The sequence below is a fragment of the Petromyzon marinus genome, chromosome 50, assembly GCF_048934315.1.
Source record: "Petromyzon marinus isolate PM22_M1 ecotype Great Lakes invasive population chromosome 50, UKy_Petmar_22M1.pri1.0, whole genome shotgun sequence".
Classification (NCBI taxonomy): Eukaryota; Metazoa; Chordata; class Hyperoartia; order Petromyzontiformes; family Petromyzontidae; genus Petromyzon; species Petromyzon marinus.
The window spans coordinates 11,123,228-11,148,194 of record NC_133716.1 but is presented as its reverse complement, the minus strand read 5'-3'; the positions used below and the strand labels follow the sequence as shown (position 1 = coordinate 11,148,194).

General features: G+C 47.0%; 1 protein-coding gene and 1 long non-coding RNA gene across 5 annotated transcripts in view; both read left to right on the top strand.

Moving 5' to 3' along the window:
- Positions 1–22,457, top strand: part of LOC116953127 (uncharacterized) — a 29,476-nt gene extending 7,019 nt beyond the window's left edge. For all 4 annotated transcript variants that reach the window (XM_032972993.2, XM_032972992.2, XM_032972995.2 and 1 more), the window contains exons 6-13: positions 1,319–1,598; positions 3,283–3,361; positions 3,966–4,026; positions 5,997–6,144; positions 7,147–7,240; positions 16,100–16,230; positions 17,474–17,569; positions 18,973–22,457. In XM_032972993.2, the coding sequence (XP_032828884.2) occupies positions 1,319–1,598; positions 3,283–3,361; positions 3,966–4,026; positions 5,997–6,144; positions 7,147–7,240; positions 16,100–16,230; positions 17,474–17,569; positions 18,973–19,836 (1,753 nt within the window). In that variant the 3' untranslated portion in view covers positions 19,837–22,457. The remainder of the gene's footprint in view (positions 1–1,318; positions 1,599–3,282; positions 3,362–3,965; positions 4,027–5,996; positions 6,145–7,146; positions 7,241–16,099; positions 16,231–17,473; positions 17,570–18,972) is intronic.
- LOC142931203 (uncharacterized) overlaps positions 1–24,967 on the top strand; it is a 120,195-nt gene that overhangs the window by 54,180 nt on the left and 41,048 nt on the right. The gene's annotated exons all lie outside the window — the stretch shown is intronic.

Genomic DNA, 24,967 nt, shown 5'->3' with positions numbered 1-24,967 from the left:
TCAACTGGAGTGTATTGTTTGTATGGTGGCTAGGTAGCAGAAGTGGAGCAAGGGGGGGTAAGAATAAAGCTCTGTCCATACCAGAGCACTGCACCATCATCATTGAGATCCTGAGTTGAATTGCTGGAATTCCATGTGAAATAAAGCAGGATTTTCAAGTCAAGCAAGCTGAAGCTGATGAACATAGATGACCGCATGGGGGGGGATGTGGAAACACCCCCACAACACTTATGTTTGCCCATCACAGCTTTGAAGCTCGAATGTATACGTGTGTGTCAAGCGATATGTGTGGCAGACCACTAAAACATCCCGTAAGGCAGTCATGTGGATGTGTAGTGAGATCTGCTGCGGCGCTCAATGTCATGCAGGGCCTTTTCTGGTGTCTTCCGTCAATGTGATGTCATCTCTAGACTGGGGGGTTTTTGCATTGTTGGAAGCTTCATAGCCTTGTACCCTCCACTCCTCCAGTGTCAAAATTAAGATGTTACTCATGAAAAATTGTGAAATATATTTAATTGTGATTTTGCCATGCCTTTTCAATCCTGTAAAAGCGCATGTATTGCATCATTTGAGAAGATGAAGTGTGAATTTACGATTTTTCGTTGGGCTGTGGGTTTAGTTGTTGGTAGGTGCCATTTCGAACAATATGTAGAACAAATGGAGATTTGATCTCTAATCCTTCTAAATAATTTTCTCCTGCTGGTAAACACATCAAGCTGAGCACAGATGTTCAATGACGTGAAAAGCTGTGCACAACACGTTCATCAGATTGTTACCGTAGTTGGAATTATTTTGAAGAGAGAATTATTTCGTTGCAATGCTTATCACCCTTCTGTTTGTCATGTTGCCTTGATGTTTGTCTTGCAATTGGGATAATCTGCAGGCGAGCGTCGACAAACCAGGACTTTTATGGTCCCTTACAACATGCTCTTTTGACTTGGCGGCCACAGCTTGAGCAACATTCCTGACAATTCTTGGCATCGAATTATTTTGGAAGGATTTTTTAATTAAATGAAATGTTCTTCAGTGCTTCTTTTGGTGGCCCAGCCATTTTGCCAAACGCTATTTAACTATCACATGTGCTATTACTTGGAAGCTGTTTTACAGTGCTAATGCTGTGTATGTAGGGTTTAATTTGTATTTCCCTCTTTTTGTTTACATTTTATTCAGTGCACAGAGCCAAGCCTCGCCAGCCCTGTACCCCCACCTCACCGTGCATCTCAGTCAAACCACATACCCCCATCTTCTCCCCTCAGCCTCTCCCTCTCCCCATACAGACTGGCCACCAACACAATAACGAGTGTTGCTACTCTTCCAGGTTTGGATCACCCCAAGGTTCTTACGATCCCCGCTCTGGACCCGGCCCCTCTGGCTATTTTGGTCGGCACGACGGTCACGGCAACCGGGGACCTCCCCCGGTCCCCCATGATGTGCCGAGAAGACACGACAGGGGCGGCCGAATGATGGGCCATGGTCCTCCTGGGTCCCCCCCTGATATGCGGGGGGGCCGACGCATGGATGCCCCTCAGTCGGGCCATTTTCCTTCTCGTGGAAGAAGTCCCTTCCGGAACGAGCGCAACATCCCTGGGCCCGGCGGCGTAAGTACTTCCTGTTACTTAGCGATGACCTTCAGGCTTGGTGTCGTGGCCCATCTGCTGGAGGCTGATTGCCCTCGGAAGTTCACTCAGAAGTCTGCTGGATTGTTTGCCGTACCTCGGCAGCATTGTTGCGGGTCGACAATTGGGCCGGGTTTTTGCTGTGGTTTGTTTTAAGTGAAAAACACTGCTGCGTCGCAAAGGACTCATTTTGTACGATCACACGAGGTTTACTTTGGCTTGCGTTCCATCTTGCGTTTGCCCCTATGGAGAGGGAGATCCCAGAATGTTGAGTGGTTTCAGGTTTCCGGTTCCTGTTGTGCTTGAAAGGCTGTGAAGATCGACCTTGTGCACTCTGCCCAAGTGAACATGCAAAGAGAAGCACGCTGCAGCATCGAGACGACAAAGAAGGAGCTCACGTCTTTGCCAGCTGTCCTGTGAATGAAGCCAATCCAATGCATCTTTGGGTTTGGTGTGGGAATGGCTGCGTGAGCATCTTTTAGAACTAGCTTGGCAGTACCACTGACTAGTGTGGCACCATTGGAAAAGCAATATATTTAACGGTTTGCTTGAATTGCACCGCGATGGATAGTGGAAATGTTTTGGAAACTTGCCCTTATGTGGTGTGACGCCAAGATCGTGAGGTCATCTCATCGTAGAATCATCGAGCAGTTTTACGTTCACACACTGCACACTGGGAAGAAAAACCCAGCAGTCCTAGAAGATGGAATGTTGGATCATCCAAACAATTGTAATGTTTAAAATGTACAAAATCAGAAATATATTTCGTAGCATCTGTTGCTTTCACATTATTTCAACATTGAAGTGAAAACGAGGATCGGTCGTCAAAAGTATTTGAATCACATTTGAAGGTGAAAATTGCCTTGAATGTTTGAATAGTTTTGGGAAAAGCCTGGGCATTGCTCATCTGGAATTTTCTTCAACTGTATTGACAACTGAATGTTGCGTGCTCTCTTGTGGAGATAAAGTTTTCAATTGAACATTGACTTCATTTTTTTCTGTCCTTTCATCGATGTGCAAACATGGACTTCATGTTGATGATGACTGGTTCATAAGGTAGATTGTGGAAAGAAAGGCACATCGCTAATTTGAGAGACTATTGGACTAAAACACTCCTAAAAGAAAACTCCGCTGAAGGAATAGCACAGTGCAGACCATGAAAATCACTTTCTGAAGCCGGAAGTTAATGGATTTTGTTTAGGCATTGAGAAATTCACCATTTTGAAGGGGATTGCTGTACACAAAACGTACAACGAAAATGGACATCTGGAGCATTGGGTTTTCTCTTGCATCGCTTCACAATTGAGTGATTGCCAGACAACTTAGTCAAGTGCTGATGACCGAGATAATGGCAGTGGAGAGTAAAGAGTGTTGTGATGACCTCGATCAAAATATATTCGCTGTCAACTTGACAAGTCATAGGGCCAAGTTTCGTTTGGAATGCCTCTTCTTTCTCTACAAAGGAGAAAGGGCTTTTATCAGACAAGAAGAAGAGATGTTAAGGCGATCTACAAGTGTAGCACGTGGAACTTTGACGTAACCACCTTGAGCATCCCTAAAGCTGCGATGTGTCACGGCGGCTGAAGAACAGTAAGTTTTACCTTTTGTGTGAGTGTGGTGGCACCGGCGTGCATAATGCCCACTTCTTTTTGTTTCTGTGCCAAAGAATACAATGCGAATGCCCATGAAACGAAGGGAAATGGATCATCCGATGATGTCGCAGAACAAGCGCATGCGAATTCAAGGTGAGTGCCTCGCTTGCGCATTTGCTCTCGAGGCATCGCGATGGCACCTTTTGCCTTCAGCATCATGTCATAAGACGAAGTATCCATTCAAATCTCTTGTAGAGCAATGCAAACATTTGCGTGAGAAAACAATGGGCCATTCAGTTACCTTTGAGGACCCTTGAAGGGACCCCTGTTCCACACAGCATGATATTCAAACCAATGTGTTTCATTCTAGGGGTTGAAATGTCGCCAAATACATTAAGAACCAAATTAAAAGGTTTTTGGCGCAGTCATCAACCCACCACTTGAGACAGGGTTTAACAGGTGGCTGCCTGCATTCAAACCCAGAATGTAAGTGATTCCGGTAAATAAAAATTTGATGGATTTAGTGTTTTTTATTAATATAATTCAAACATTTTTCTTCATAGCTAATTTAAAACCAGTTAACTGGGGTTCTTGGAGCAACATATAAGCTTGAAATTTAAGAATTAGTTTCTTGGACGCAGGATTCTGCTCAATGTGGATAGTGTCTCCCATGAAGTGGATTGTAATATTCAATGTTTTTTTTATATGTTCACTCGGGAGCCTGCCCCCCTTGCTTACATGTGTGTTTTGTTTTTAGATTCTGCACAAGGATACGGTACACGAGATGAACATGGGATGGAAGACCGCTACTGGATCAAGTGAGTGTGAATATTTTAACAAAACCTTACACAGGAATCCCCCACTCGTAAATAAGGGATGTATTGCTTGGAAAAATGCTAATTAACTCGAAATTACTTTTGAAACCACTCTTGGTTCCCCACGGACAATGTTAAAATCAGGGGTTGCATTCTTAGCCGACATGAAGTGTACAGATGCATAAGGTAACATTTTCACTAATAGTACAAATAATTAGGTAAAACTTAGCAGAGATGTTTGTAGAGCTTGCAGATCGAGGGCGCTTGGTGAGCAGTGGTGGAGTTATGCAGATGGTTGGCCAAGCTGTGGGTAGGCCAAGCATTCTGGCACGATCGCTGTAGGTTTTCGCATTATGCGATGTTTCGGATATATGTGTGGTCCATTATTTGGGGAACATTGCCTTAAGAGTCATATTTTGCACATACGTTATTTAAAAAAATAATCTGTAAAGTTTGTCTTGCATTTCCTAACGAGGAGCGCACGTGGTGAATACAGGGACCATCTTTCGATGTAAGTTCGTCCTCTCTGCACATTGTGCGTACCACCAAATAATAATCTCCACGTGTTCAGCCTCCATCTGTCAGTCCGTCATTTTGTTTGATCACTGCACACATGTTAGGAAGTCGTATAGCTTTAAAAAGTACTAAAGGGCTTTAGAAACATGAGCAAAACACAGTAAATGATGATGGTGTCTCTGGAAACAAGGCGAAGGAACAGTATTAAAACTCCAGATTACATTTGAAGTTTTGAAGCGGGTGAAAAGGAAGTTGATATTTCCAGAATGCTTGACCGACTCACGGTCTTCGTGAGAACTATTCAAGTTAATGCAGGAAAAAATTCTAGAATGAGCTAAAAATGTGGCACCTTTAACTGCCACCAAATGTACTCGTTGCAGAAGTGGAATTCTAGAAAATATGGAAAGACTTAAGTGCCTGGATTGAAGATAAAATCAGCGTAGCGTGCCGATGAGTACATTGATTATCGAGGAAAACTTTTGGAGCTTACTGTGGCTGGTTTACCCAGGTGTAAGCGGTCTGCATCATATTAAAGCGTCAGGTGAAACTGCAAATGGTGACAGTGAAGCGGCAAGAAACTATCTTCTGACATTTTGAAAGAACCTATTGAGTTTGCTAAGTGTTCATAGTGGATGACACAAGGCTATGTCAGAAAAGCGAATTCCAGCAAAAACATTCATTTCTAAAGAAGAGAAGACCGCCAAGTTATAAAGCAGCCAGAGATCGATTTACTCTCCTTGCATCTTTTACCACCTGGGAGTCACCAAGAGCTGTGAGAGGTTTAGATTTAAAGCTTTCGTGATTTGAAACTTTTGTGACTGCAAGGATTAATCAAAAGAACATCTGCCTGTTTTTTTGGCAATAAAAAAATTGCTTGGGTCATGATAGCGGTTTTCAAGAAGGGTTTAATTAGCATTTCTGCCCAGCTGTGACAGAATATTGCGACAGAATATTGCAACAAAAACAACTTGGCACACAAGACAAAGCTCTGTAAACGTGCCTGATGAGTTTCAGCTAATTTGTATTGAGTTAAAATGAATTTTAACTTGTAATCATTTGCATTTTCCTACACTTAATGATATTAGGCACATTTTTTTCTCCAGAAATGGTCGGCTCGGGACGCAACTCCTGAGTTTCGCTTTAGTTAGCATTTCATAGGAACTTATCCCTTGTATATAGCAGGAGATTCCTGTACATTAAACTTACTTGATTAATGCAATGTCTGCTTTCACTCAACACGTAATATGCAAACCATTCATTTGTTTTAACAAACCCTTCTGAAAGTAAGACGTGTTCCATGTCACATCTTGTGAGCATTAAATGACTTGGTAAACCCCACGCAGGGCCCATTAGTCACTGCGCGCATTGACTTTGACCCAGCTTTGACACGCGAGCCCACGTGCCGTCGGTGAGGTTAAATCTCGGTGACCTGTAGCGCGCTCGGCCTGTGCCCAAAGGTGCAAGTACGGCTGCTCGCTGTGCAAGTTCTTCACGTACGACGAGAAGATCATCAAGGAGCACGTGACGGGCGAAAACCACCGGCGCACGCTGCGCCTCGTGGACACCCTCTTCCCCAACGACAAACACATCTCACACTTTCTGCATGTGAGTGCCAGCTTGCTCTGGGGTCCAATGTTAATGCAAACCTCTGAAAATTTAAATAAGAATTTATTGATACTGGAGGAATCCGATGAGCTATAAAGCTCTTTTTTCACATGTCCAGTAGGGGCAGGTCAGAACGTTATGGCAACAAACAATACAAAAACACGATAGGAGTGAAACGTATAGGAAAGGTAAGAACTCGCTTAAAACATATGGAAATAAAAGTAAACTTTTTATTTTTAGCAGGTAAAACCCACTGACCTATTAGCTTCTCTTTCAGAAGTGACCGGGCCAAAAATTATGATATCTCAACGAAACAACGCTGCGTAGTGTTGGTTATCAGAGACAGAGCACAGATGTACAGTATAATGGTAGATTTTTCTGCACTAACCTTATGCTGGCCACAATATAGTCCTACATCCTATATAACACCACCTGTTGTACATGGTGATCACTCATCCAAGTTCTTTGCAGGCTCAACTCTGCTTAGCTCCTGAGATCTCAAGAGATTCTGGATGCATTGCAGGTGATTTGGTCATGGGCTGAGACTGGTTAAGGATAATTATTTTATAAAGGAGAATCTGTCCCATTCCACTCGTGTTCATGCAGTGCCTGCTTGCATACCTGTCAACCCCTTTTCAGTGCCTACCTTATTACAGACCAATTCAGATCTTATTGATCACCCCGTGCCCTTATAAATCTCAAACACAAACAGACAAAAATTACGTTACTAAACAAAAACTTTTTATGTATTCATGTTGATAATTGTTGTCAATGATATTACTTGCCATACTACTGTGATCTTGCATGCTGATGATGCTGCTTGCTTGATATTTGGATGCACACACTCATATTTATTATTATTTTTACCCGTATTGAAACATCTGTACGCCGTATGGACATGAAAACTCAATTTCCCTGTACAAGAATACGGGTAAACCGTATGGGTTGACAGGTATGTGCTTGCTTTGACACTTGTACTTTGTGGATTTTTGTTTCTACCAGAAAAAAATTGAGTACAGGAATAGCAAGATAGTCCCGATGACTCGCAAGAAGTGGGAAGAAGACAACAGCCGGCCATTCAACGAACTGATTGATGGTGAGAAACAGTCGGTTAGCTCTTATTAACTTGTGTCAGTCTAGCCCAGATAATTCTTAACAATTGACTACATCGATCTAACAAGGATAATTGTGTGGATGTGTGTGTGCATGTTGTGGAGAGCAGTATTGTAGTGTGCTTGGTGCACTGCCCTGCGAACCGGCATTCCCAGTTCGATTTTTGCTCACAGCCAACATCGGTGACAAATGTCTGAACCGGTCCTGGGATTTTCCCTAGGTTGACTCAGCCTTAATTAAGTACCTTGTATGGTGTATAAATGTTAGCACCAGTGTCGGCAAAGGTGACCGGGCTTGATTGGCCACCCAACCCCTCTTGTGCTCTACCAACCGTCATAGGTGTTTGCTAACTGCACTTGCTTTAATAGTTGGCTTGATAAAATTGGGGATATTATTTTCGTTTGTATTACTTAAATTATGCACGTGGTTACGCCTTTTGTGTACAGCGGAGAAATGAAGTTCTGCTGTAATGTCTGTGAATCAGTACATTTCTAAATGCACAACTCTTATAACCTAGGTTATCATGAGTGCGCAGTATTCGTACAATGTTAGCTCTTATCTTACCCCGCTCCCGTTTTCTGAAAGTTTAAGCACTCACCCAGACACCTTTCTAACCACGTTCAAGCCGGTGTCTTCAAAAGACCTTTTCTCTTTGATTCAATCACTTCACATGAAGTCATCTCCACTCGATGTCCTCCCATGTTCCTTGTTCAAGCATTGTGCTCTGGAACTCGCCATCAGGATAAGGAACATCGCAAATGCCTCTTCTCTATGGGGCAATCTCAAATCTGGCTTGGTTTCCCCCCTGTTATAGAAACCAAGTCGCGACCCTGATGACCCGTCTAGCTATCGTCCCATCACTGATCTCTCGAACCTCTCTAAACTCCTCGAAAGACTTGCCCTCGCCCAGCTAAAACCGCACATCACCTCCTCCCCAAACTACTGCTCCTTCCAGTCCGCTTACCGTCAAAATTACTCCACAGAAACAGCACTCGCCAGAGTGCTCGATGACATTTTCATGATTATTGACTCAGGCTCCAACGTTGCTCTTATAAGTCTGGACATTTCATCAGTCTTTGACACCGTCAGCTACTCCCTCCTTACTTCCCTCCGGAAATCCGACTTCGGTATATGTGGCTCAGCACTCAAGTGGATACTGTCGTACCTTTCTGATCAGAAAACCTCAGTCAGGGTGGGCTCATCCACATCTGCTGAAACAAAAGCGTTATGTGGCGTCCCCCAGGGCTCCGTCCTCAGTCCCCTTCTGTTCACAGCCTACACTTCCCCAATCGGCCGCCTCATCGCATGCGGAAGACACTATTCTGTTCACCGCCATCAATTCTACCAATGCGTCTGGATTTGAGAGGCTCTCGGAATGCACCACTGCCCTGCAACAGTGGTTCTCCGCACACAACCTTGCCCTTAATCCGTCAAAGTCAGTGGCCATCATGTTAGGTACCAGGCAACGTTTCAACTCATCCGCGCTCCCAACACACATACACATCTTTGGTCACAGCATCAGGTTCACCGATCACTTCAGCTACCTCGGTGTCATCTTAGATTCAACTTTATCCTTCGACCGTCAAACCAATCATATCAGTTCATGTAACTTTCACCTTAAGGCTCTCGGACACCTACGTCCTCTCATCTCCACTGAAACCGCCAACACATTGGCATGTTGCATAGTTGGGTCTCGCCTCGACTATTGCAACTCCGTCCTAGTCCGGTCCTCCTCTGGCAACCTCAAAAAACTTCAAAGACTACAAAACCACCTGGCACGCACTCATCCCCGTCTCGACTTGCTTGCCTGTCTCCGTGCCTTCCACTGGCTACCCATTGCCAGCAGGGTCACATACAAGATCGCCTGCCTCTGCCACCATGCCTTCACATCTGCCTGCCCCCCGTACCTCTCTTCATTATTGACGACTTGCAGCACAGTACATGGCAGATGCCTTCGCAGTGCGACTCACGACCTCCTCTTGATACCAAGATCCAGGACGGTCACGTCTATGCGCTGCTTCTTAGTGACTGCCTCAACAGTCTGGAACGCAATCCCTCTGCACATTCGCAGTATCACCTCAATCGCCTCCTTCAAGAGACACTTAAAAACTCCCCTCTACAACCACGCTTTCAAGTGACTCTGAGCTTGGCTCCGCGCCTCTGAGTTGCGACCGTTACGTCCGCAAATTTGCGCGCGTTATAAATTACATTATTATTCTATTAAATAGTTCTGTCTTGCATTTTTGACTGAACTAGTTAAGTGTCTGAAGAGTCTCAAATGTAGCGGTAGTGAGTTCCAGGCCGCGAAGCCGCAACGTCCAAATCTTGTCCGAGTGCGTGGATCGATCAGATCGCCATGAACTACCTAACGAAGATGGTGATGATTGACAGTGGAGTGTATCGGCACACATGTCCGTCAGATAGCACGGAGCACATTGGTATAGACACTTGTATACTAACGTGCACAGATTAGTCAATCCTTTGATTACTTGTTGAACTTCTTTCGCATTGTACGTGACTATGTGGTCATACTTACGCTTCTGCACTATTAGACGTGTGGCTGAGTTCAGGACGGACTAGAGTGGACGTATATGGATGGCGCTGGTTCTGCTGAAGACGCTGTCGCAATAGTCCACACGACTGGTGATGAATGCGACGACGAGTGTCTTGGCCGCATCAAGAGTCAATGAATTGCCTATTGTGCGTAGCCTCCGTAGTTAGGAATAGCACCTGCCCACACGTCGTGCGCGTAGAGAATTTCAGTTCATGGTCAAGGTCAACTCCCAGGCACTTGACACCAGCAGTCAGTGGGGTGATGATCCAATTCTGAACGTTGGTGAGTTGCCTCCTGACACCAAGCCAAATGACTGTAGCAGGATTTACTGACTGTAGTAGTATCTACTGACTGTAGTAGTATCTACTGACTGTAGTATCTACGGACTGTAGTAGTATCTACTGACTGTGTAGTAGTATCTACTGACTGTGTAGTAGTATCTACTGACTGTGTAGTAGTATCTACTGACTGTGTAGTAGTATCTACTGACTGTACCAGTATTTACTGACTGTAGCAGTATTTACTGACTAGTAGTATCTACTGACTGTAGCAGCATCTACTGACTGTAGTAGTATCTACTGACTAGTAGTATCTACTGACTGTAGCAGTATTTACTGACTGTAGTAGTATTTACTGACTAGTAGTATCTACTGACTGTACCAGTATTTACTGACTAGCAGTATTTACTGACTGTAGTAGTATCTCCTGACTGCAGTAGTAGCTATTGACTCTATAGCAGTATCTACCGACTGTATAGTAGTAACTACTGACTCTATAGTATTATCCACTGACTATAGTAGTAACTTCTAATGCTACGGTAGTATCTACTGACTCTATAGTAGTATCTACTGACTGTAGTAGTATCTACTGACTAGCAGTATGTACTGACCGTAGTGGTATTTACTGACTGCAGTAGTATCTACCGACTCAATAGTAGTGTAGTGCTTCAAATAAAGACACACTACATGAGTTGAGGCGATTCGTTTATTAACACTTCCCTTATGGGACAGGTTCTATAATTCGTGTAGACGTATCTATCACTATGTAACACTGTGTAACACTGTAACCCTCTACATGCGAGGCAATTGAAGATTCCAACCCGACGACATGACCCGACCCACCGAGCGTTACCCACAAATGCGACCCTTTACTGTCCCCATTCTGCCCTTTTATCCCCCTAACGTGGCCTTCCCCCCGCCCTCTGGCTACACCCCACTCCTGGCACCTCCCAGTAGGCTCGCTCCCCTTGATGACCCGAATGACGGGATATACCGGCATTACACTATCCCCCCCTTTACAAAAGACAGCCGTCTTCGGCTGTAACCAGCCTCCAATAATGACAAGAAAAGTACAGAATGTAATCCGGCGTAGTAGGACTTGTCGCTCAAGTGAACATGAGAGTCACTTTAAGTGGTTTGTTTTTGAGCGTGTACTCATCGCTGGGCCTTCAGGAACAGGTGGAAGTGGTCCTGACAGTTTCTTCTTCTTCGGAGGAGGGCAAGAATAAGGAGATGTCGGAGGCAGTCCGCCTCTTGCAGGAGGAACCGATCGCTCCGGGGTCCTTAAGCACTGGGATTCTGTGGGCAGAGAGTCGGTAGACGCCTGAGGGACAACGTGCCCTAGTTCCTGGCCCAGGTCTCCGGGTGCACCCGGCACACAACCGTCGGTTAGTGGGGATGACGCGACGCCGTGGGGCGGATAAATAGGTTTGAGTCGCGACGTATGCACGAACCAGCGCCTGCGACCGATCTGAATGCGTACACTTTGCGGGCTTGCTACCTCAATGATTCTGACGGGACCCTGCCAGGGCTTGTACAGTTTTCAGGATGTACCCACCGGAACTTGGGGGCAGTGTAGCCATGCCTTATCACCCGGCTCCCATTTAGTCCCGGATTCCCGGAGAGCAACAAGGCATTGAATTGCGGCTTGCCTCCGGCCTGAATTCCCCCGAGAGGCCTCCCTAGCCTCTGACAAGCGCTTGAGGGTAAGGCGCATGGGGTCGGCCAGTTTACTCTTCCCCAGATCAGGGTTCAATTGAACCTCGATGGGTGGATCATACTCCCTGCCATACATGGGAAAAAAATGGTGAGAAGCTGGTAGATGCATGCGGGGCCAATCTGTACGCAGCGAGGACACTAGAATGTGCAGGTCCCAGTCAGACTGATCGTCAGTGACCTGCTGATACAGCATGGATGTTAGCGTCCTGTGTAAGTGTTCCACCATGCCATCGGTCTGCAGGTGATAGGGTGAGGTGCGGACTTGTTTTGTGCCCAACAGGCCGCACATTTCCTTGAGTAATTTAGAATATTTTTTTTCCCCCTGGTCTGTGAGGAGCTGTTCCGGGGTTCCTTTATCCAAAACGTACCCGTGTAGGAAAGCATCGCTAATCGTAGTAGCTGCCTGGTCCGGCACCGCAAAAGGTACTCGACACCCACTAAAGTATTTTTTTACCCCTTGGGGTGGTGGGAAATGGACCGAACATGTCAAGTGCCACGAGCTCGTTGGCCGGGGATGCGCGGATTGATTTCGATGGAGGGCAGGCCGTTTTCGGCGGCGGTTTCGGGCGGGCACATTCCGTGCATCCCTTCAACACATCTTGTACGTCTCTCGCCATACCCGACCAAAAGAAATGTAGGCGGAGCGTAGATAGTCTTTTGGACACCCACATGCATTACGCGTTCTTGCGTTGCCCATATCAGTTTTCCCCGCAAGACTGTTGGAACCACTGTTGTACTGTAGCAGCTCTGCAACCCCATTTCATTAACAGCCCCCCTGAAATGATCACCGAAGAGCAGACTCGTCGGTTTTCACCTGCCTCGGGAGTTGTTAATACGACGTCTAATTTTAATGAGCGAGGCGTCCTCCATCTGGAGTCGCCCCCACTCAACGTTAGTGAGGCCGAGCATACGATCCCGCATGCCGGGCGCGTCTGTGTGCAGCATCGGCTGCCGCAACGACAATCCGTGGTGGTACTGTATTGTCTGGTTTGCATCGCCCCACGCCTGAAATGCACGCACAATTTTCACTGGGTGGCAATCGTGACAGGGCGTCAGCATTTGTGGCGGACACCCTTTCTAAAGGATACTTCGAAACAAATAGTCCTGAAGGACTTCGAGCCAGCGGGGGAATTGACCCGATGGCTGTTCGTTGCGCAGCGCGTACTGCAAAGCTGCGTGGTCCGAGCGCACAGTTGAATTTCCATCCATAAAGGTACGGACGGTACTGCTGGATTAAAAATACTATAGCCAGCAATTCTCGGCGTGTAACGCAGTAGCGCTGTGCCGCCGGGGACAGCACTCTACTGCCGTAAGCAACCACCCGCTCGACGCTGTCCACCTGCGATAACACAGCGCCTATGCCGGTGTTACTGGCGTCTGTGTCCAGAATGGCGGGTGCTTGTGCGGCTTGCGGCCTTCCAGTTTCCCGCGCGCGGGAACTGGCTGCGATCGAGGTCCCGGGACGATGCACGGGCGTCCCCTCGTCGTCCTCCCTTTGCATTAGGGCGGCAAAAGCAGTGACGGTGGCCAGGAGGTCTCCCATAACTTATTTCTTGGTCCGGCGATCACTGCTTTGAAGCGGCGGCGTGGTGGGATTTCGGTCGTCTCCCCGCGTTTCCGGCGTCTCAGTGTCCTGCTCCATATCGGGCTCCTGAGCAGCCGGGGTCGATTGTGGTGTAAAACAGCACCGGCTGGAATTCCACACAACTTTCCGTACTTGTTTGTTTAGAAGTCCAGTGTTGCTCCTCCTCCCGCTATGGGCAGGAATTCCACACAACTCTCTCATTGTTTTCTACCCCAAACCCCCCCCCCCCCGCAACTGCCCCACTCTCCTCTCTATTTAAGGCCTCGACCCAGAGGTGTTGTCTTTCTGTGTGTCTGTGTCCCTCTCTGTGAATCTGTGTGTTGTCTCTCTACTTGTCTATGTGTCTCAATGTCTGTGTTAAATCTCTCTATCAAATTTTGCATTCTTTGGAAGAACGTTAATCAACCAGGGAGGATATTGACTGTTGTGTGAGCCGACTCCCTGGGTTGTATTGCATTATATTTCTAAGTTTGCTGTTTTTTTCTCATTCATTTGTACCTGATGATGGTTGCTTGTGTTGCAATCGAAACGTCGTATTCTATTATTTAATTTATTTTCTTTCTACGTGACTTTACCGAAAGAACCAAAGAGTAATTCCTGCAGTCACGAAAGCTTCGAATCTAGTACTAACTCTTCATCAGTATCTGCTGACTCAAAAGTAGTATCAGCTGAAGTGGCACCTTGGCAGGCTGGGGCTGGGCTACTATTTCGATTGGATCATTGGGGTTTATTAGTAATAAATCGGCATTTTGCGACCCCCCACTTCCACTGTGTAGCATATTATTATGTGCCAGGGACTCTATGAGATGATAGGACAATAGTCCGAGTCCATAATTGGTAATAAGTAACGACAAAGCAGTTATAAGTGACTCACAGAATTGTGCGCAGTTGCGTATACAGTAGATGACTTCCCTGAAGGCATACCTTCAGCGAGCGCGATGCCGATCACACACGGTTCGAATTCGACCCTCGATCGATGGCTGCGCCATCGCCGCACACGCGTCGAATAAAAAGCAAGGAACAAGTTCTTACTTACGAACAACTCCTATCATTTTCCATTGCTGGAGGGGTTGCCCCCCCCACCAATCCTGTTTCCACCATTGTATACCGCCCCCCCCACCCCCCGCTTTACAGTAGCAGTAACTACAAACTCTACAGTGGTATCAACCGACTCTATAATAGTATATAGCGACTCTATAATAGTATATATCGACTCTATAATTATGTAGTGGGTTCCACTGACACGGAGATGGTAGAGTGGAGGCAGCACTTATTTATTTATAACAAGGGGTCACACTGAAAAGGTAGCGGCCCCTTCACCCGAATACACTTAGGGATATCCCCCTAGGCTATCTAGCCTAAGCCTATGTTCCCCGTATCCTCCAGTTAAGGGCTCTAAGGGAGGCTATCTGATCTGGCCCTGGTTAAGCGCAGATCACGGCACCCCACCAACCAGACCGGCCCTTAGAAGGACGTCGGCTCTGTGGCTCCTGGGGCCGTACCGCTGGCTTGCCCTGCCTATCCTGAGAAGGACAGCGGTCAGGGGAGTCCCAGGGTTCTACTTAGCGGGTCTTACTTCTTCGCTGGTACTTCATTCTTGGCCCCAACACACTGCCCCGAGCGCTCTCACTCCCCGCCCTTTATACCCACAAACCACTGGGCGGGGCTGTAGAAGCGGACGTGGTTGTAGCCACCTAGGATCACACCAAGGATCGGCTGTACCTCTGCATCTCACAACACCCCTACAATTATACTAACTTCACAGTGTAGTGGTGAGGCCTAGTCCCGTTCAAAGCCCCCGGCCTCACCTAGATTGCCCAGCCGGCCGAGGTGGCACCTTTGCAGGCTGGGGTTGTGCCACTACCCTCCCACCATCTCCCCGCCCGCTCTACAGTAATAGTATCTAAGGGCTATAATAGTAGTATATACCGACCCTATAGTAGTAAGTGCACACATTGGGGTGGGGGGGGGGAAGAGGACATCACACTCTGAATAATTTACCTCAGCATTGTTTATTTTTTTGCATCTTTAACGCGAATCAGAATTCCCCCCTCCCCCCCACCAATCGCGTGTGCATTGCTATGGGAACCACGTGTCATCGTTTCGCGCATGCACAGATGCGTGCTTTGGTGCGCTCAGTGTAGTAATATAATAACTAATAGTACTCAATTATTAATTTAACTACTTTAAAGTTGACGGATGTGAAATACGAATAGCGCTGGCTCACCACGGGGCTTATCGCGTGGTATCTGGTTACTTTTTTGAAACGTAAACCCCACAGTTTGCGAATAAAATCCGTCGCAAGTTGCATCCACAGACAGACGGACAGACAATGTCTTTTATAGGTAAGAAGCAATCATCGCCCCTACTGTGGAAAATTTGCAGGACGCTCCTAAATATAAGTCATGAGATTCAGTGACGATTTTCCTGAGTAAACAAGCAAAAAAAGTTTGAAGATACTCGATGTCTCTAGGTGGACCCTAGAAAATGTCTTTGGGCGGTTTACCAAGTATCGTACATGGTGAAACGGTACCTTTGAATAGTCCCTCAATCTGCATAATGTCCTTGTCCTAGAAAGTCACAAACTTTGCTGCGAGTCATATTGATCAAAAAAATATTGTCGCGAGGGAAAGCTTTAAAAGGTTGTAAACACTGCTGCTCATGGCACTTGCCCAAACAGGAATCCCGTGTTCTTTGCACATCCAGGCATAACGCTGCCCGAAGGCTGGATACGCACGGAGGTGGTGCGCTGTCTCGCTTGCCGCCGCTTCCTGCTCCGGGACAAGCTGGAGCTGCGGCGCCACATCGCCTCCAGCGCGCACGCCGCTTGCTACCAGGTGCAGCACACAGACGCTCCCCCCCCATCGCCCCACTTGAACCCCACCTCTCCCTTTCCCTTGGTGCGATGTACTGACTGCTCATTCTGTACGTCTGCAGTGCGGAACAACTTGAAAGTCAGACTCGGAATATTTGTTTATACCGAAGGAAGCTGATGAGCTATAAAGCTTTTTTTCACAGAGATCCGGTAGTTTCACAGATGTCCAGTAGTCACGTTACAGACCTACGAGGAGATATTAGCCACAATGAAGTGCTTAACCCTTTCCCGTTCATAACTCGGCGATATAAACAAAAATCGACTCTAAATGGGACAAAATTGTTCAGCCTTTTCGGCCAAGTTGATGATGTCACACGTCATGCACTTTGTGACTTCATCTCATTGTGCAGCTCACAGGGTAGCGATAGTATCGCTTTATAACCCTTTCCCGTTCCAAGACGTCTACAAGTTGTAGAGTGGGTGTCCCATTCTCCGATTCTCTTAATGCGCAAATGGTTAGTGTAAATTTTGTTTTGAGAGGGATAGCGTCTTAGTTTCTCTTAATGCGCAAATGGTTAGTGTAAATTTTGTTTTGAGAGGCATAGCGTCTTAGTGTTTTACTTAACTTTTGTGACTGCAGGAATTCATATTCTTTGGTTCTTTCGGTAAAGTCACGTAGGTAAGAAAAAATATTTTCTATTAAAAATAAAAGCAAAAAACCCCCGAACGTTTCGATCGCAACACAAGCGGTCTTCATCAGGCGGAGAGAAAAGAGGGGGCAAGCCTCCAAATGCAACTGCTTATAGGGGCTTCCAAAGTTGTGAGTGGGCGGAGGACGAGAGTTGCGAGGCAGCAGCAAGGAAGCTGTGCGGCATGAACAGCATGGGCGGGGCAGCCAATGCCAATGTCGGAGTAAATCGCGAGATAGAGGTGGAGCTGAAGGCGAGGGGCGCAGTTCAAGTGTGTTCGACATTTTAAGGACTACATCACGATGAATATAGACTTTGGAAGAGCTGGCCACTCAGATCAGTGTTTCAGAGGTAATTCTGTCATTTTTCTGTTGGGAGGAAGGGATTTTAAATGAGCACATTTGTCATAAATCGGCTTTTTGCTTAGATCGCAAAACAAAACGTGGCAAATTTATTTTCAAATCGCATCTTATATCCAACGTTGTAAATGTTGAGTAGTTTTAGACGTAGGTTGCCCAGCGTGCTCGCTCTTCGTGAGGTGTTGTAAACGGGTGTCCGTTGTGCTTTGCCCCTTAGACGTTCACAAACGATAAGAAGAAGGGCATTCAGAGCATGGTTTTCCAGGTCTACGACAGTGCCACCATGGCCCACCGCTTCCAGCGCTTCAAGCGGGTGAGTCGCCACGCATTGTGCCACGGTGGCGAGATGTTAACTACCTCGCCTGGTATGCAGGAGGTCGTGTGTGTGTGTGTTCACCCCGTGGTCGCGTGGTTTTTTCTCCGGGTTCTCTGGTTTGAGAATCGTGCATATAGAGTACTAGCGGAAAGTACCCGGCGTTGCCCGGGTCTTCAAAATATTTAAAAACTACTCTTAAAAATCTAACAGCAGTGCGTACTGACTCTGGTGGTACCGGCTATGATTACGGCAGTGCATACCGACTGTGGTGGTACCTGCTATCACTACAGTAGTACATGCTGACGCTATAGCAGTATTTATCGACTGTATAGCACAAAGTACCCACCTGACAGAGTGGCGTGGTGAGGCCTAGTCGCGTGCAGAGCCTCCGGCCTCGCCTAGATTGTCCAGCCGGCCGAGGTGGCACCTTGGCAGGCTGGGGCTGGGCTGCTACCCCTGACCCCCCTCTCCCAGCCACGATCTCCCCGGCCACTCTGCAGTAATATCTACGGCCTATAGTGGTAGCATCTAACGACTGTATAAAGTAGTAACTGCACGCATCGGGGTGGGGGGGACATCACACAGTGAAGAATTAACGTCAGCGTTCAGTGTACTTTTATAGCATTTGTAACGCAAAAGAAAATGTCCCCCTCACTCCCACCGAAGGCGTGCGACTTTGCATGGGCCGTCCCCCCCGCCAAAGGCGCACTAAATCGCTAATTAAACTAATTAAAAGTTGACGGATGTGAACAAGGAATAGCGCTTGCTCACCGCGGGGCTTACGGCGTGGTACCTGGCTGCTATTTTTTTCTACTTAAACCCCACCATTGGCCACCATTGGAGAGGCAAATCGTTCGCAAGTGCGCGAACACACACAAACCCACAAACAAACCCATGAGCAAATCCACAGACAATTTTTGACTTTTTTTGGATAGATTTGGCTGCTATACATTTCCGCATGATAAGCTACTTTGTTGAGCTATCATTTGTGGCCAGGTCGCTTCTGAAAAAGAGCTACATAGCTCAGTGGGCCTTACCTGGTAATAAAATAAATAAATATTCACATTTGAAAATCCCTTTCTCACTTGGGTTGACCCATTTTCCTCCTCATTCGTGTGGGAATGTCGTACATAAGTGAAATGTATTTTTACAGTGACATTAAGATGAGAGGATGACAATGCACTTCTGGAAATGCTGATGGTTTCTGCATAATGCACAAATGCTGAGTTGTTTTACAAGTATTTCTACGTACGGTGCGAAAGAAGTTGAGCATACATACGTACATTTAAAAACTCATGGTTTTCCGGCCCACACTGTTTTTCCATGATGGATTTTTCTCATCGCGTACAGTTTTAATGAAGTGACAGCACGCAACGTGTCTGTTTTTCTTTCCCATCCAGGGTGAAGACGTTTTTAACGAGGGTGAAATGAACGTTAAGGACAACAGCAAGGCGAAAAAAGAGATTCCAAAAGCGAAGAAGGATGCCAACAAGAAGTCCGCTCCCGCAGGCGCGGCCGCGGAAACAAAGGTCGTCCCTAAAAAGGGTAAAGCAGATGTGGAGAAATCGGCCAAGAAGAACCCCACGGAGCACAAGGAGTCGGCGGATGGCGTCAAGGTCAAGACGGACGCAGAGGGGAAACGGGAGGGTGAAACGCAGGCAGTCAAGGAAGAAAAGAAGGGTGCAACGTCCGAGACGAAGGGGAGAGAGGAGGGCACTGCGGCGAAGGAGGAAGAGGAGGAGACCCAAGGGGATGAAGATGACTTGGGAGATGATTCTGACCTCTTCCAGGAGCTCATGGAGGAAGACGAGGGCGAGGGAGGGGACGACGAGAAGACTGCAGCAGAGAGCGCCGAAGTGGCGAAGGGCACCAACGAGACCGGGGAGGAGAAGCAGCCCCCCGAGGGCGGTGCGACTGAGCACAGTGACGAGCTGGGAGATAAGGAAGACCTGGATTACGAGGAGGCGGAAGAGGAAGACGTGGAGGCTGAGGCTGAGGAGGAGGAGGAGGAAGAAGAAGTAGATGAAGAACATGAGTTTGAAGAGGATGAGGAAGATGTTGAGGGGGAAATGGAAGAGGACGAGGAGGGGGGGGAGGAGGAGGAAGATGAAGGTGAAGGCATGGGTGGGGACAAGGAAGACTGTTTGGAGGGGCTTCTAGATGAGCAGGGTGACGAGTTTCAGGAAACGGACACCACGACTGCCACAACCGCCACGACCGCCGCCAAGACCACCGCCCCGACCACTACGAAGAAGGGGAAGTAATTGTCAGTCTTGAGAAACAAGCGCCTGTTACTCGGTGCAAGCCTTGTAAAAGCTGCATTATCGCCCCAAAAGAGCCCTGCTTTTAACCCCAGATGGAGAGGCGCCGTGTTTATTGGGCCAAGTCTTTCTTCGTATCTCTGAGCGTCACGTACGAAGAGAGTGGTGCCACAGGGGTCATCGTTACTCTCAGCCGTACGAGCGGCGTGCACGTGACACAAAGTCTAGTCCTAGATGGGAAGATTTGGTTTTAGAATTGTTCGGCGTCCAACGCGACATTTATAGGAAACCCGTGAATTCACAATTCGAGGAATGCATTTCCTCAGAAAATGTGAATGTTTTCCAATCCCCCCTTTAAAATATGCTCGTCCTATTGAGAAACAAAGTTATAGTTTTTATTGCAGGTTGGTATTGGGTTATGCTAACGTGTCTAGGTTATGGATACACCGTTTGAATCCTGAACTACAGCTGTATTGGTAATTGCCGAGGCTTGCAAGACATCCTCGTTGAAATAACATTCATACAAGAGGCTTAGACTATTAGTTTATTATTAATCATTAAACTTTAATGGGATTAAAAGCGCAATCCTTTCCATTGCCCCGTGATGCTTGAATGCCAATATCGTGTTTGGTTGCCGTCGGACCCAAGTTTTATGTTTAACAAATCTTTTGATTTGCAGCTGCTTGGTCTAAAACCCCCAATATTGCCTCCCAGCTGTAATAGGACAGGGGTGATACGTGAGAGCAATATGAAAAGTGTTTTTTCAACAGCCGTGTAAATGTCGCGTTGCATGCTGATGGTACCACAGCACCTGCGACCGTAAGGTCACTAAGCAATGCAGAGGTTCTGGGACAAAATCGAAATAAACTCTTGAGTGTCTTGGCCCTCCCAACGTTAGCAGTGAACCCCCAATGAAAGTCCACCTGTGTGCCGGTTACGTGAACACACTTTGCCCGTTTGTATGGCATTGATAACACATTTTTGTTGGTTATTGGAACTGGTGTAGTGCGTTAATGTACACTGGGTTGACTGAATTCGATTAATTTGAATGTAAATGGCAAGTGATGTTGATTTGGGATGAATCTCATTATGTACAGCCTTTGTCCTTGGCATGCAGGTGGTGGGGGTGCGTGTTCGTTTTCCAAGAAGTCTGATTGTTGCGAGCAACGCCTGAACTCTGCCCCGTTGTGAGCCGCCACTGCACAGCCTTCAACAGCACTCGTGATGTAAAGTAAACGCACGGGCCGGTCTTGGTTACGCTTGCTTCGCGCGTGTACAACAGCTGTTGGATTTGGTTTGGATCGATTGCTTATCTTCCTCGGTTGATTTAATTTTACTTGCAAACGTAATTGGCTGAAAAGTTTGCCCCCAGTTCGTGTTTGAAATGTTTATTCCCACGTGGAGTTACGCCACCCATGTTGGCCCTGCGCCATTTGAAGTGGGATTTGCATGCATTGTGCATTCGTTGTCACTCGAGCAGAGCATCAGGTCGTGGACATAACACGACGCTTCCACAAGGATTAGAAATTAGGCTCAGGCCACGTTGGACTTTACCCTCCTGTCTTGTCCCATTGTGTCTGTGGTCTTGGCCCCTTTTAGTGTTTCTCCAATTCTTCCCTGTCCTCCCCCTTTTCTGATCATCGGGGAATTATGGTATTGTACTTTAACAAGGTGTAACATGCTTGATTTAGCTGATCTTGACCCATCTCCTGCCACGTCTCCCCTCTTGTCATTTTCCATCCCTATCTTCTCTGTCCCCTCTGTGCCCTATCTCGTTCCGTTCCCGGTCCTTTCTCCTAACAACTCCCCCTCCACTGGAATAAACTCCCCTTGTTACATTAAGCATTCCCCCCCCCTCCTTAACATTCCACACTTTGACAAGCGCCTCGAGTGAAGGTGCTCCGTAAATATAAATTGCGATCCTAATTCATATTCTGCTTTTAAGACAAAATATAAGGCTCTGAAGGTCCTTGACCTCAACCTATTATGAGCTCAAATTCCAGTCCATTTGCTTGTTAAAGTTAAAACATTGGCTGTGCATGGGGGGGGGGGAGGTGGTTGGCTTGGCTGGCTTATTAGCAATCTGGCCAAACCTTTAAAGTTGTGGGGGAAAAAAGTATAAAGGTAAAGATTCAGCCCCGCAATTGCTCGCTAACGCGACTGCTGGTGGAAGGGCCTCCACTGGAGGGCGCTCTAAAGAGCTGTGGGTATTTTTGAGTTGGTGGGAGCACTCACGTTGGCCCACACGACTTATCGATCGACTGGTGAACCCATGAACAGTTGGGTGGACGGAGTTGAGGGGGGTGGGATTTATGAAGCTTTTCATTTGCCATGCCAGGAGATCAGAACGGCGTCCTCTGGAATGCAAGTCCAGTGTGTTCACCATTAACGTGGAGCCGGCATTTAAGTAATGGTCCTCTGCCTCACCGTGGGGATTTATCCTGCAGAACGGCAGCACATGGGCAGTGCCGATTCATATTTTTTTCTATGTCGATGTTTCGTGTGTACTGTGTATGTGCCGTGCAAGAGGAAACAAGGGTGTCCTTGCGTCACATGTCGGGTGTTAATCGGAGCATGATTGCCTATTGTTTAAAATAAAATGATTCGGGTACAAAACATCGAAATGGTGTATGTTGAACTTCTCTGGTTTATTAACAGCTGTAGTGGATTACATAGCATCGTTTGTCATGGGACCTTTTTACCAGTATCAAAGTATGACAAATAGGTTTTACCCTTTCTCACAATAAAACATGTGAAATGGGCTCGAATTAGGCACACTCACACTTCTTGGGAGGCAACACTTTATTAACACAACGCAACACTTAACATAAAATGGAGACCAACCTATTCTTGTTCACTAACACGGACTCTGGGATACAACTCGCGTGACGAAGCCAGGAGGGCTACTGGTTAGCCACGCTGACTTGAGGCTTGACTCATCTTCACAAGGCATCTTTCTTGACACGAGCAGCCTCGAACCCGGTGCGGAGGCCGCTTATATGCACCTCCGCGTGTCCGGGGCACACCCCGGCCACGCCCACGTTCAAGAATTCTGGAGAAGGCTCTTCCGTCCACGTGGCCCCCAAGGTGCCCCCGGCCCCCACCTTGATACGGTCACGTGTCCAAACGGGTTCGCACAGAGCCACAGCCTCAACCCCCAGGGCACTCACCCACTGTCTCCAGATCCCCTGAACCGGCTGTGACGTCATCCCGCCCCCAGACAAGATGACGTCATGTGTGTAGACCCGCGTGGTAGTGACGCGCCCCCGCATAGTGACGTTACGTGTCTGCATCTGGTAGTGACGCTACTAGTCACGACACGGGTGTTAAGATGTTCAAACACCAAATGGGACCTTTAGTAAGGAATCAAGTTACTGCATTCACCACACGTACTGTACTTGTGGTGAACATGCACACTGGCAAAAGTGTCTCTCATGATACAGCTCCTCAACCCGAGCTATAAATGCTCGGATACGTGCGGCATTGTCTTTGTACTGTTCGCCGTTCTCTGGTCCAACATTGGTGGTGGGACTCGGCCATAAAGAAGGCTGTCTCTGGTGTAGGCCAATCAGTTTCAAAGACAATGCATCAAATATTAGCAGTTTGCATGTTCATGCAGCACGTGTGGTTGATGCAGACTTGATTCCTTAAAAGGTTACACTTTGGTGGTTGAACATCTTAACACCTGTTTTATTGCCAGAAAGGGTAGAGCCTAGATTTAAAGCTTTCGTGACTGCAAGGATCCATACTCTTTGGTTCTATTCGGTAAAGTCACGTAGGTAAAAAATAAAACAACAAAAATCACGACGTTTCGGCCACAACACAAGCGGCCTTCATCGTATCCACAATCAACTCCTCTACCTATAGACTAGCCCGTTTTCTGTCAGATACCTTGCTGCCTTTCACTGGCAAGACCGCCTCAGCAGTACTTAACTCAGCCCAATTGGTCTCTATGGTCAAAGACGTTGTACTGTCCCCTGACGATATCCTTGTCAGCTTCGATGTGGTCTCTTTGTTCACCAAGGTCCCAGTACCTGATACCATTGAAATAATTGAAAATTTGGTCCAACATGGACTAGACCCCGACACACCTGCACTGGTTAGGCACTGCCTCAACAATACCTACTTTACTTGGAATGGCTCCTACACACAAAATGAGGGTACCCCCATGGGATCCCCCTTGTCACCAGTGATAGCCAATATTTTCATGGAGAAATTTGAATCAGACGCCATCCAGACTTCCACCCTCAGACCTTCTCTGTGGAAGAGATATGTGGATGACACTTTCGTCATTTGGCCATGGCCTCCCAGCTCTGAACCTTTTCCTACACCACATCAATTCCAGACATCCCGCCATCAATTCACCATGGAAGTGGAGAAAGATGGCAAGCTCCCATTCTTAAATGTTCTGTTTGAGAGGAGACCTGATGGCTCATTGGGACATTCTGTCTACAGGAAACCCACCCAAACAGATTCCTACTTGAAACCTGATTCCCACCACCACCCAGCCCAAAATAATTATCTCATCAAAACTTTATACCATAGGGCTCATTGCATTTCGGACCAACACCACCTGACCAGTGAATTAAAACATGTACACCTGGCCCTCAAAAGGAATGGTTACTCTGACCGTACCATCCGCCAATCTGTTTCTCCCTCCATACAGAAACAACCACTTGATACTCCGGTCAAAGCCATCACACTACCATATATAGCAGGCGTTACTAAAAAGATTTCCAAAATTCTAAACAAACACAAGATCCAGGTCCGGTTCAATACAGTACACAAAATTCGTGATCTGATCCCATCCGTGAAGGATGTCATTTCTGACTTACAGAACCCCGGGGTTTACAAATTGAGTTGTACCTGCGGTGATTGCTATATCGGGGAGACAAAACGACATGTCTCTGACCGAATTCGCGAGCACAAATCAGATTTGAAACACGGCAAAACGAATTCTTCTGCCGTGGCTGATCACTGTTACAACGCTGTGGGTGATCACGATATAATTTTCTCCGATACCAAGGTTCTTTGCAAACCCACGGGTTTTTATCAGAGATTTGTTCACGAGGCAATTCAGATCTACAAACACAGACACAATTTCAACCAAGAAGATGGTTTCAAATTAAGCAAC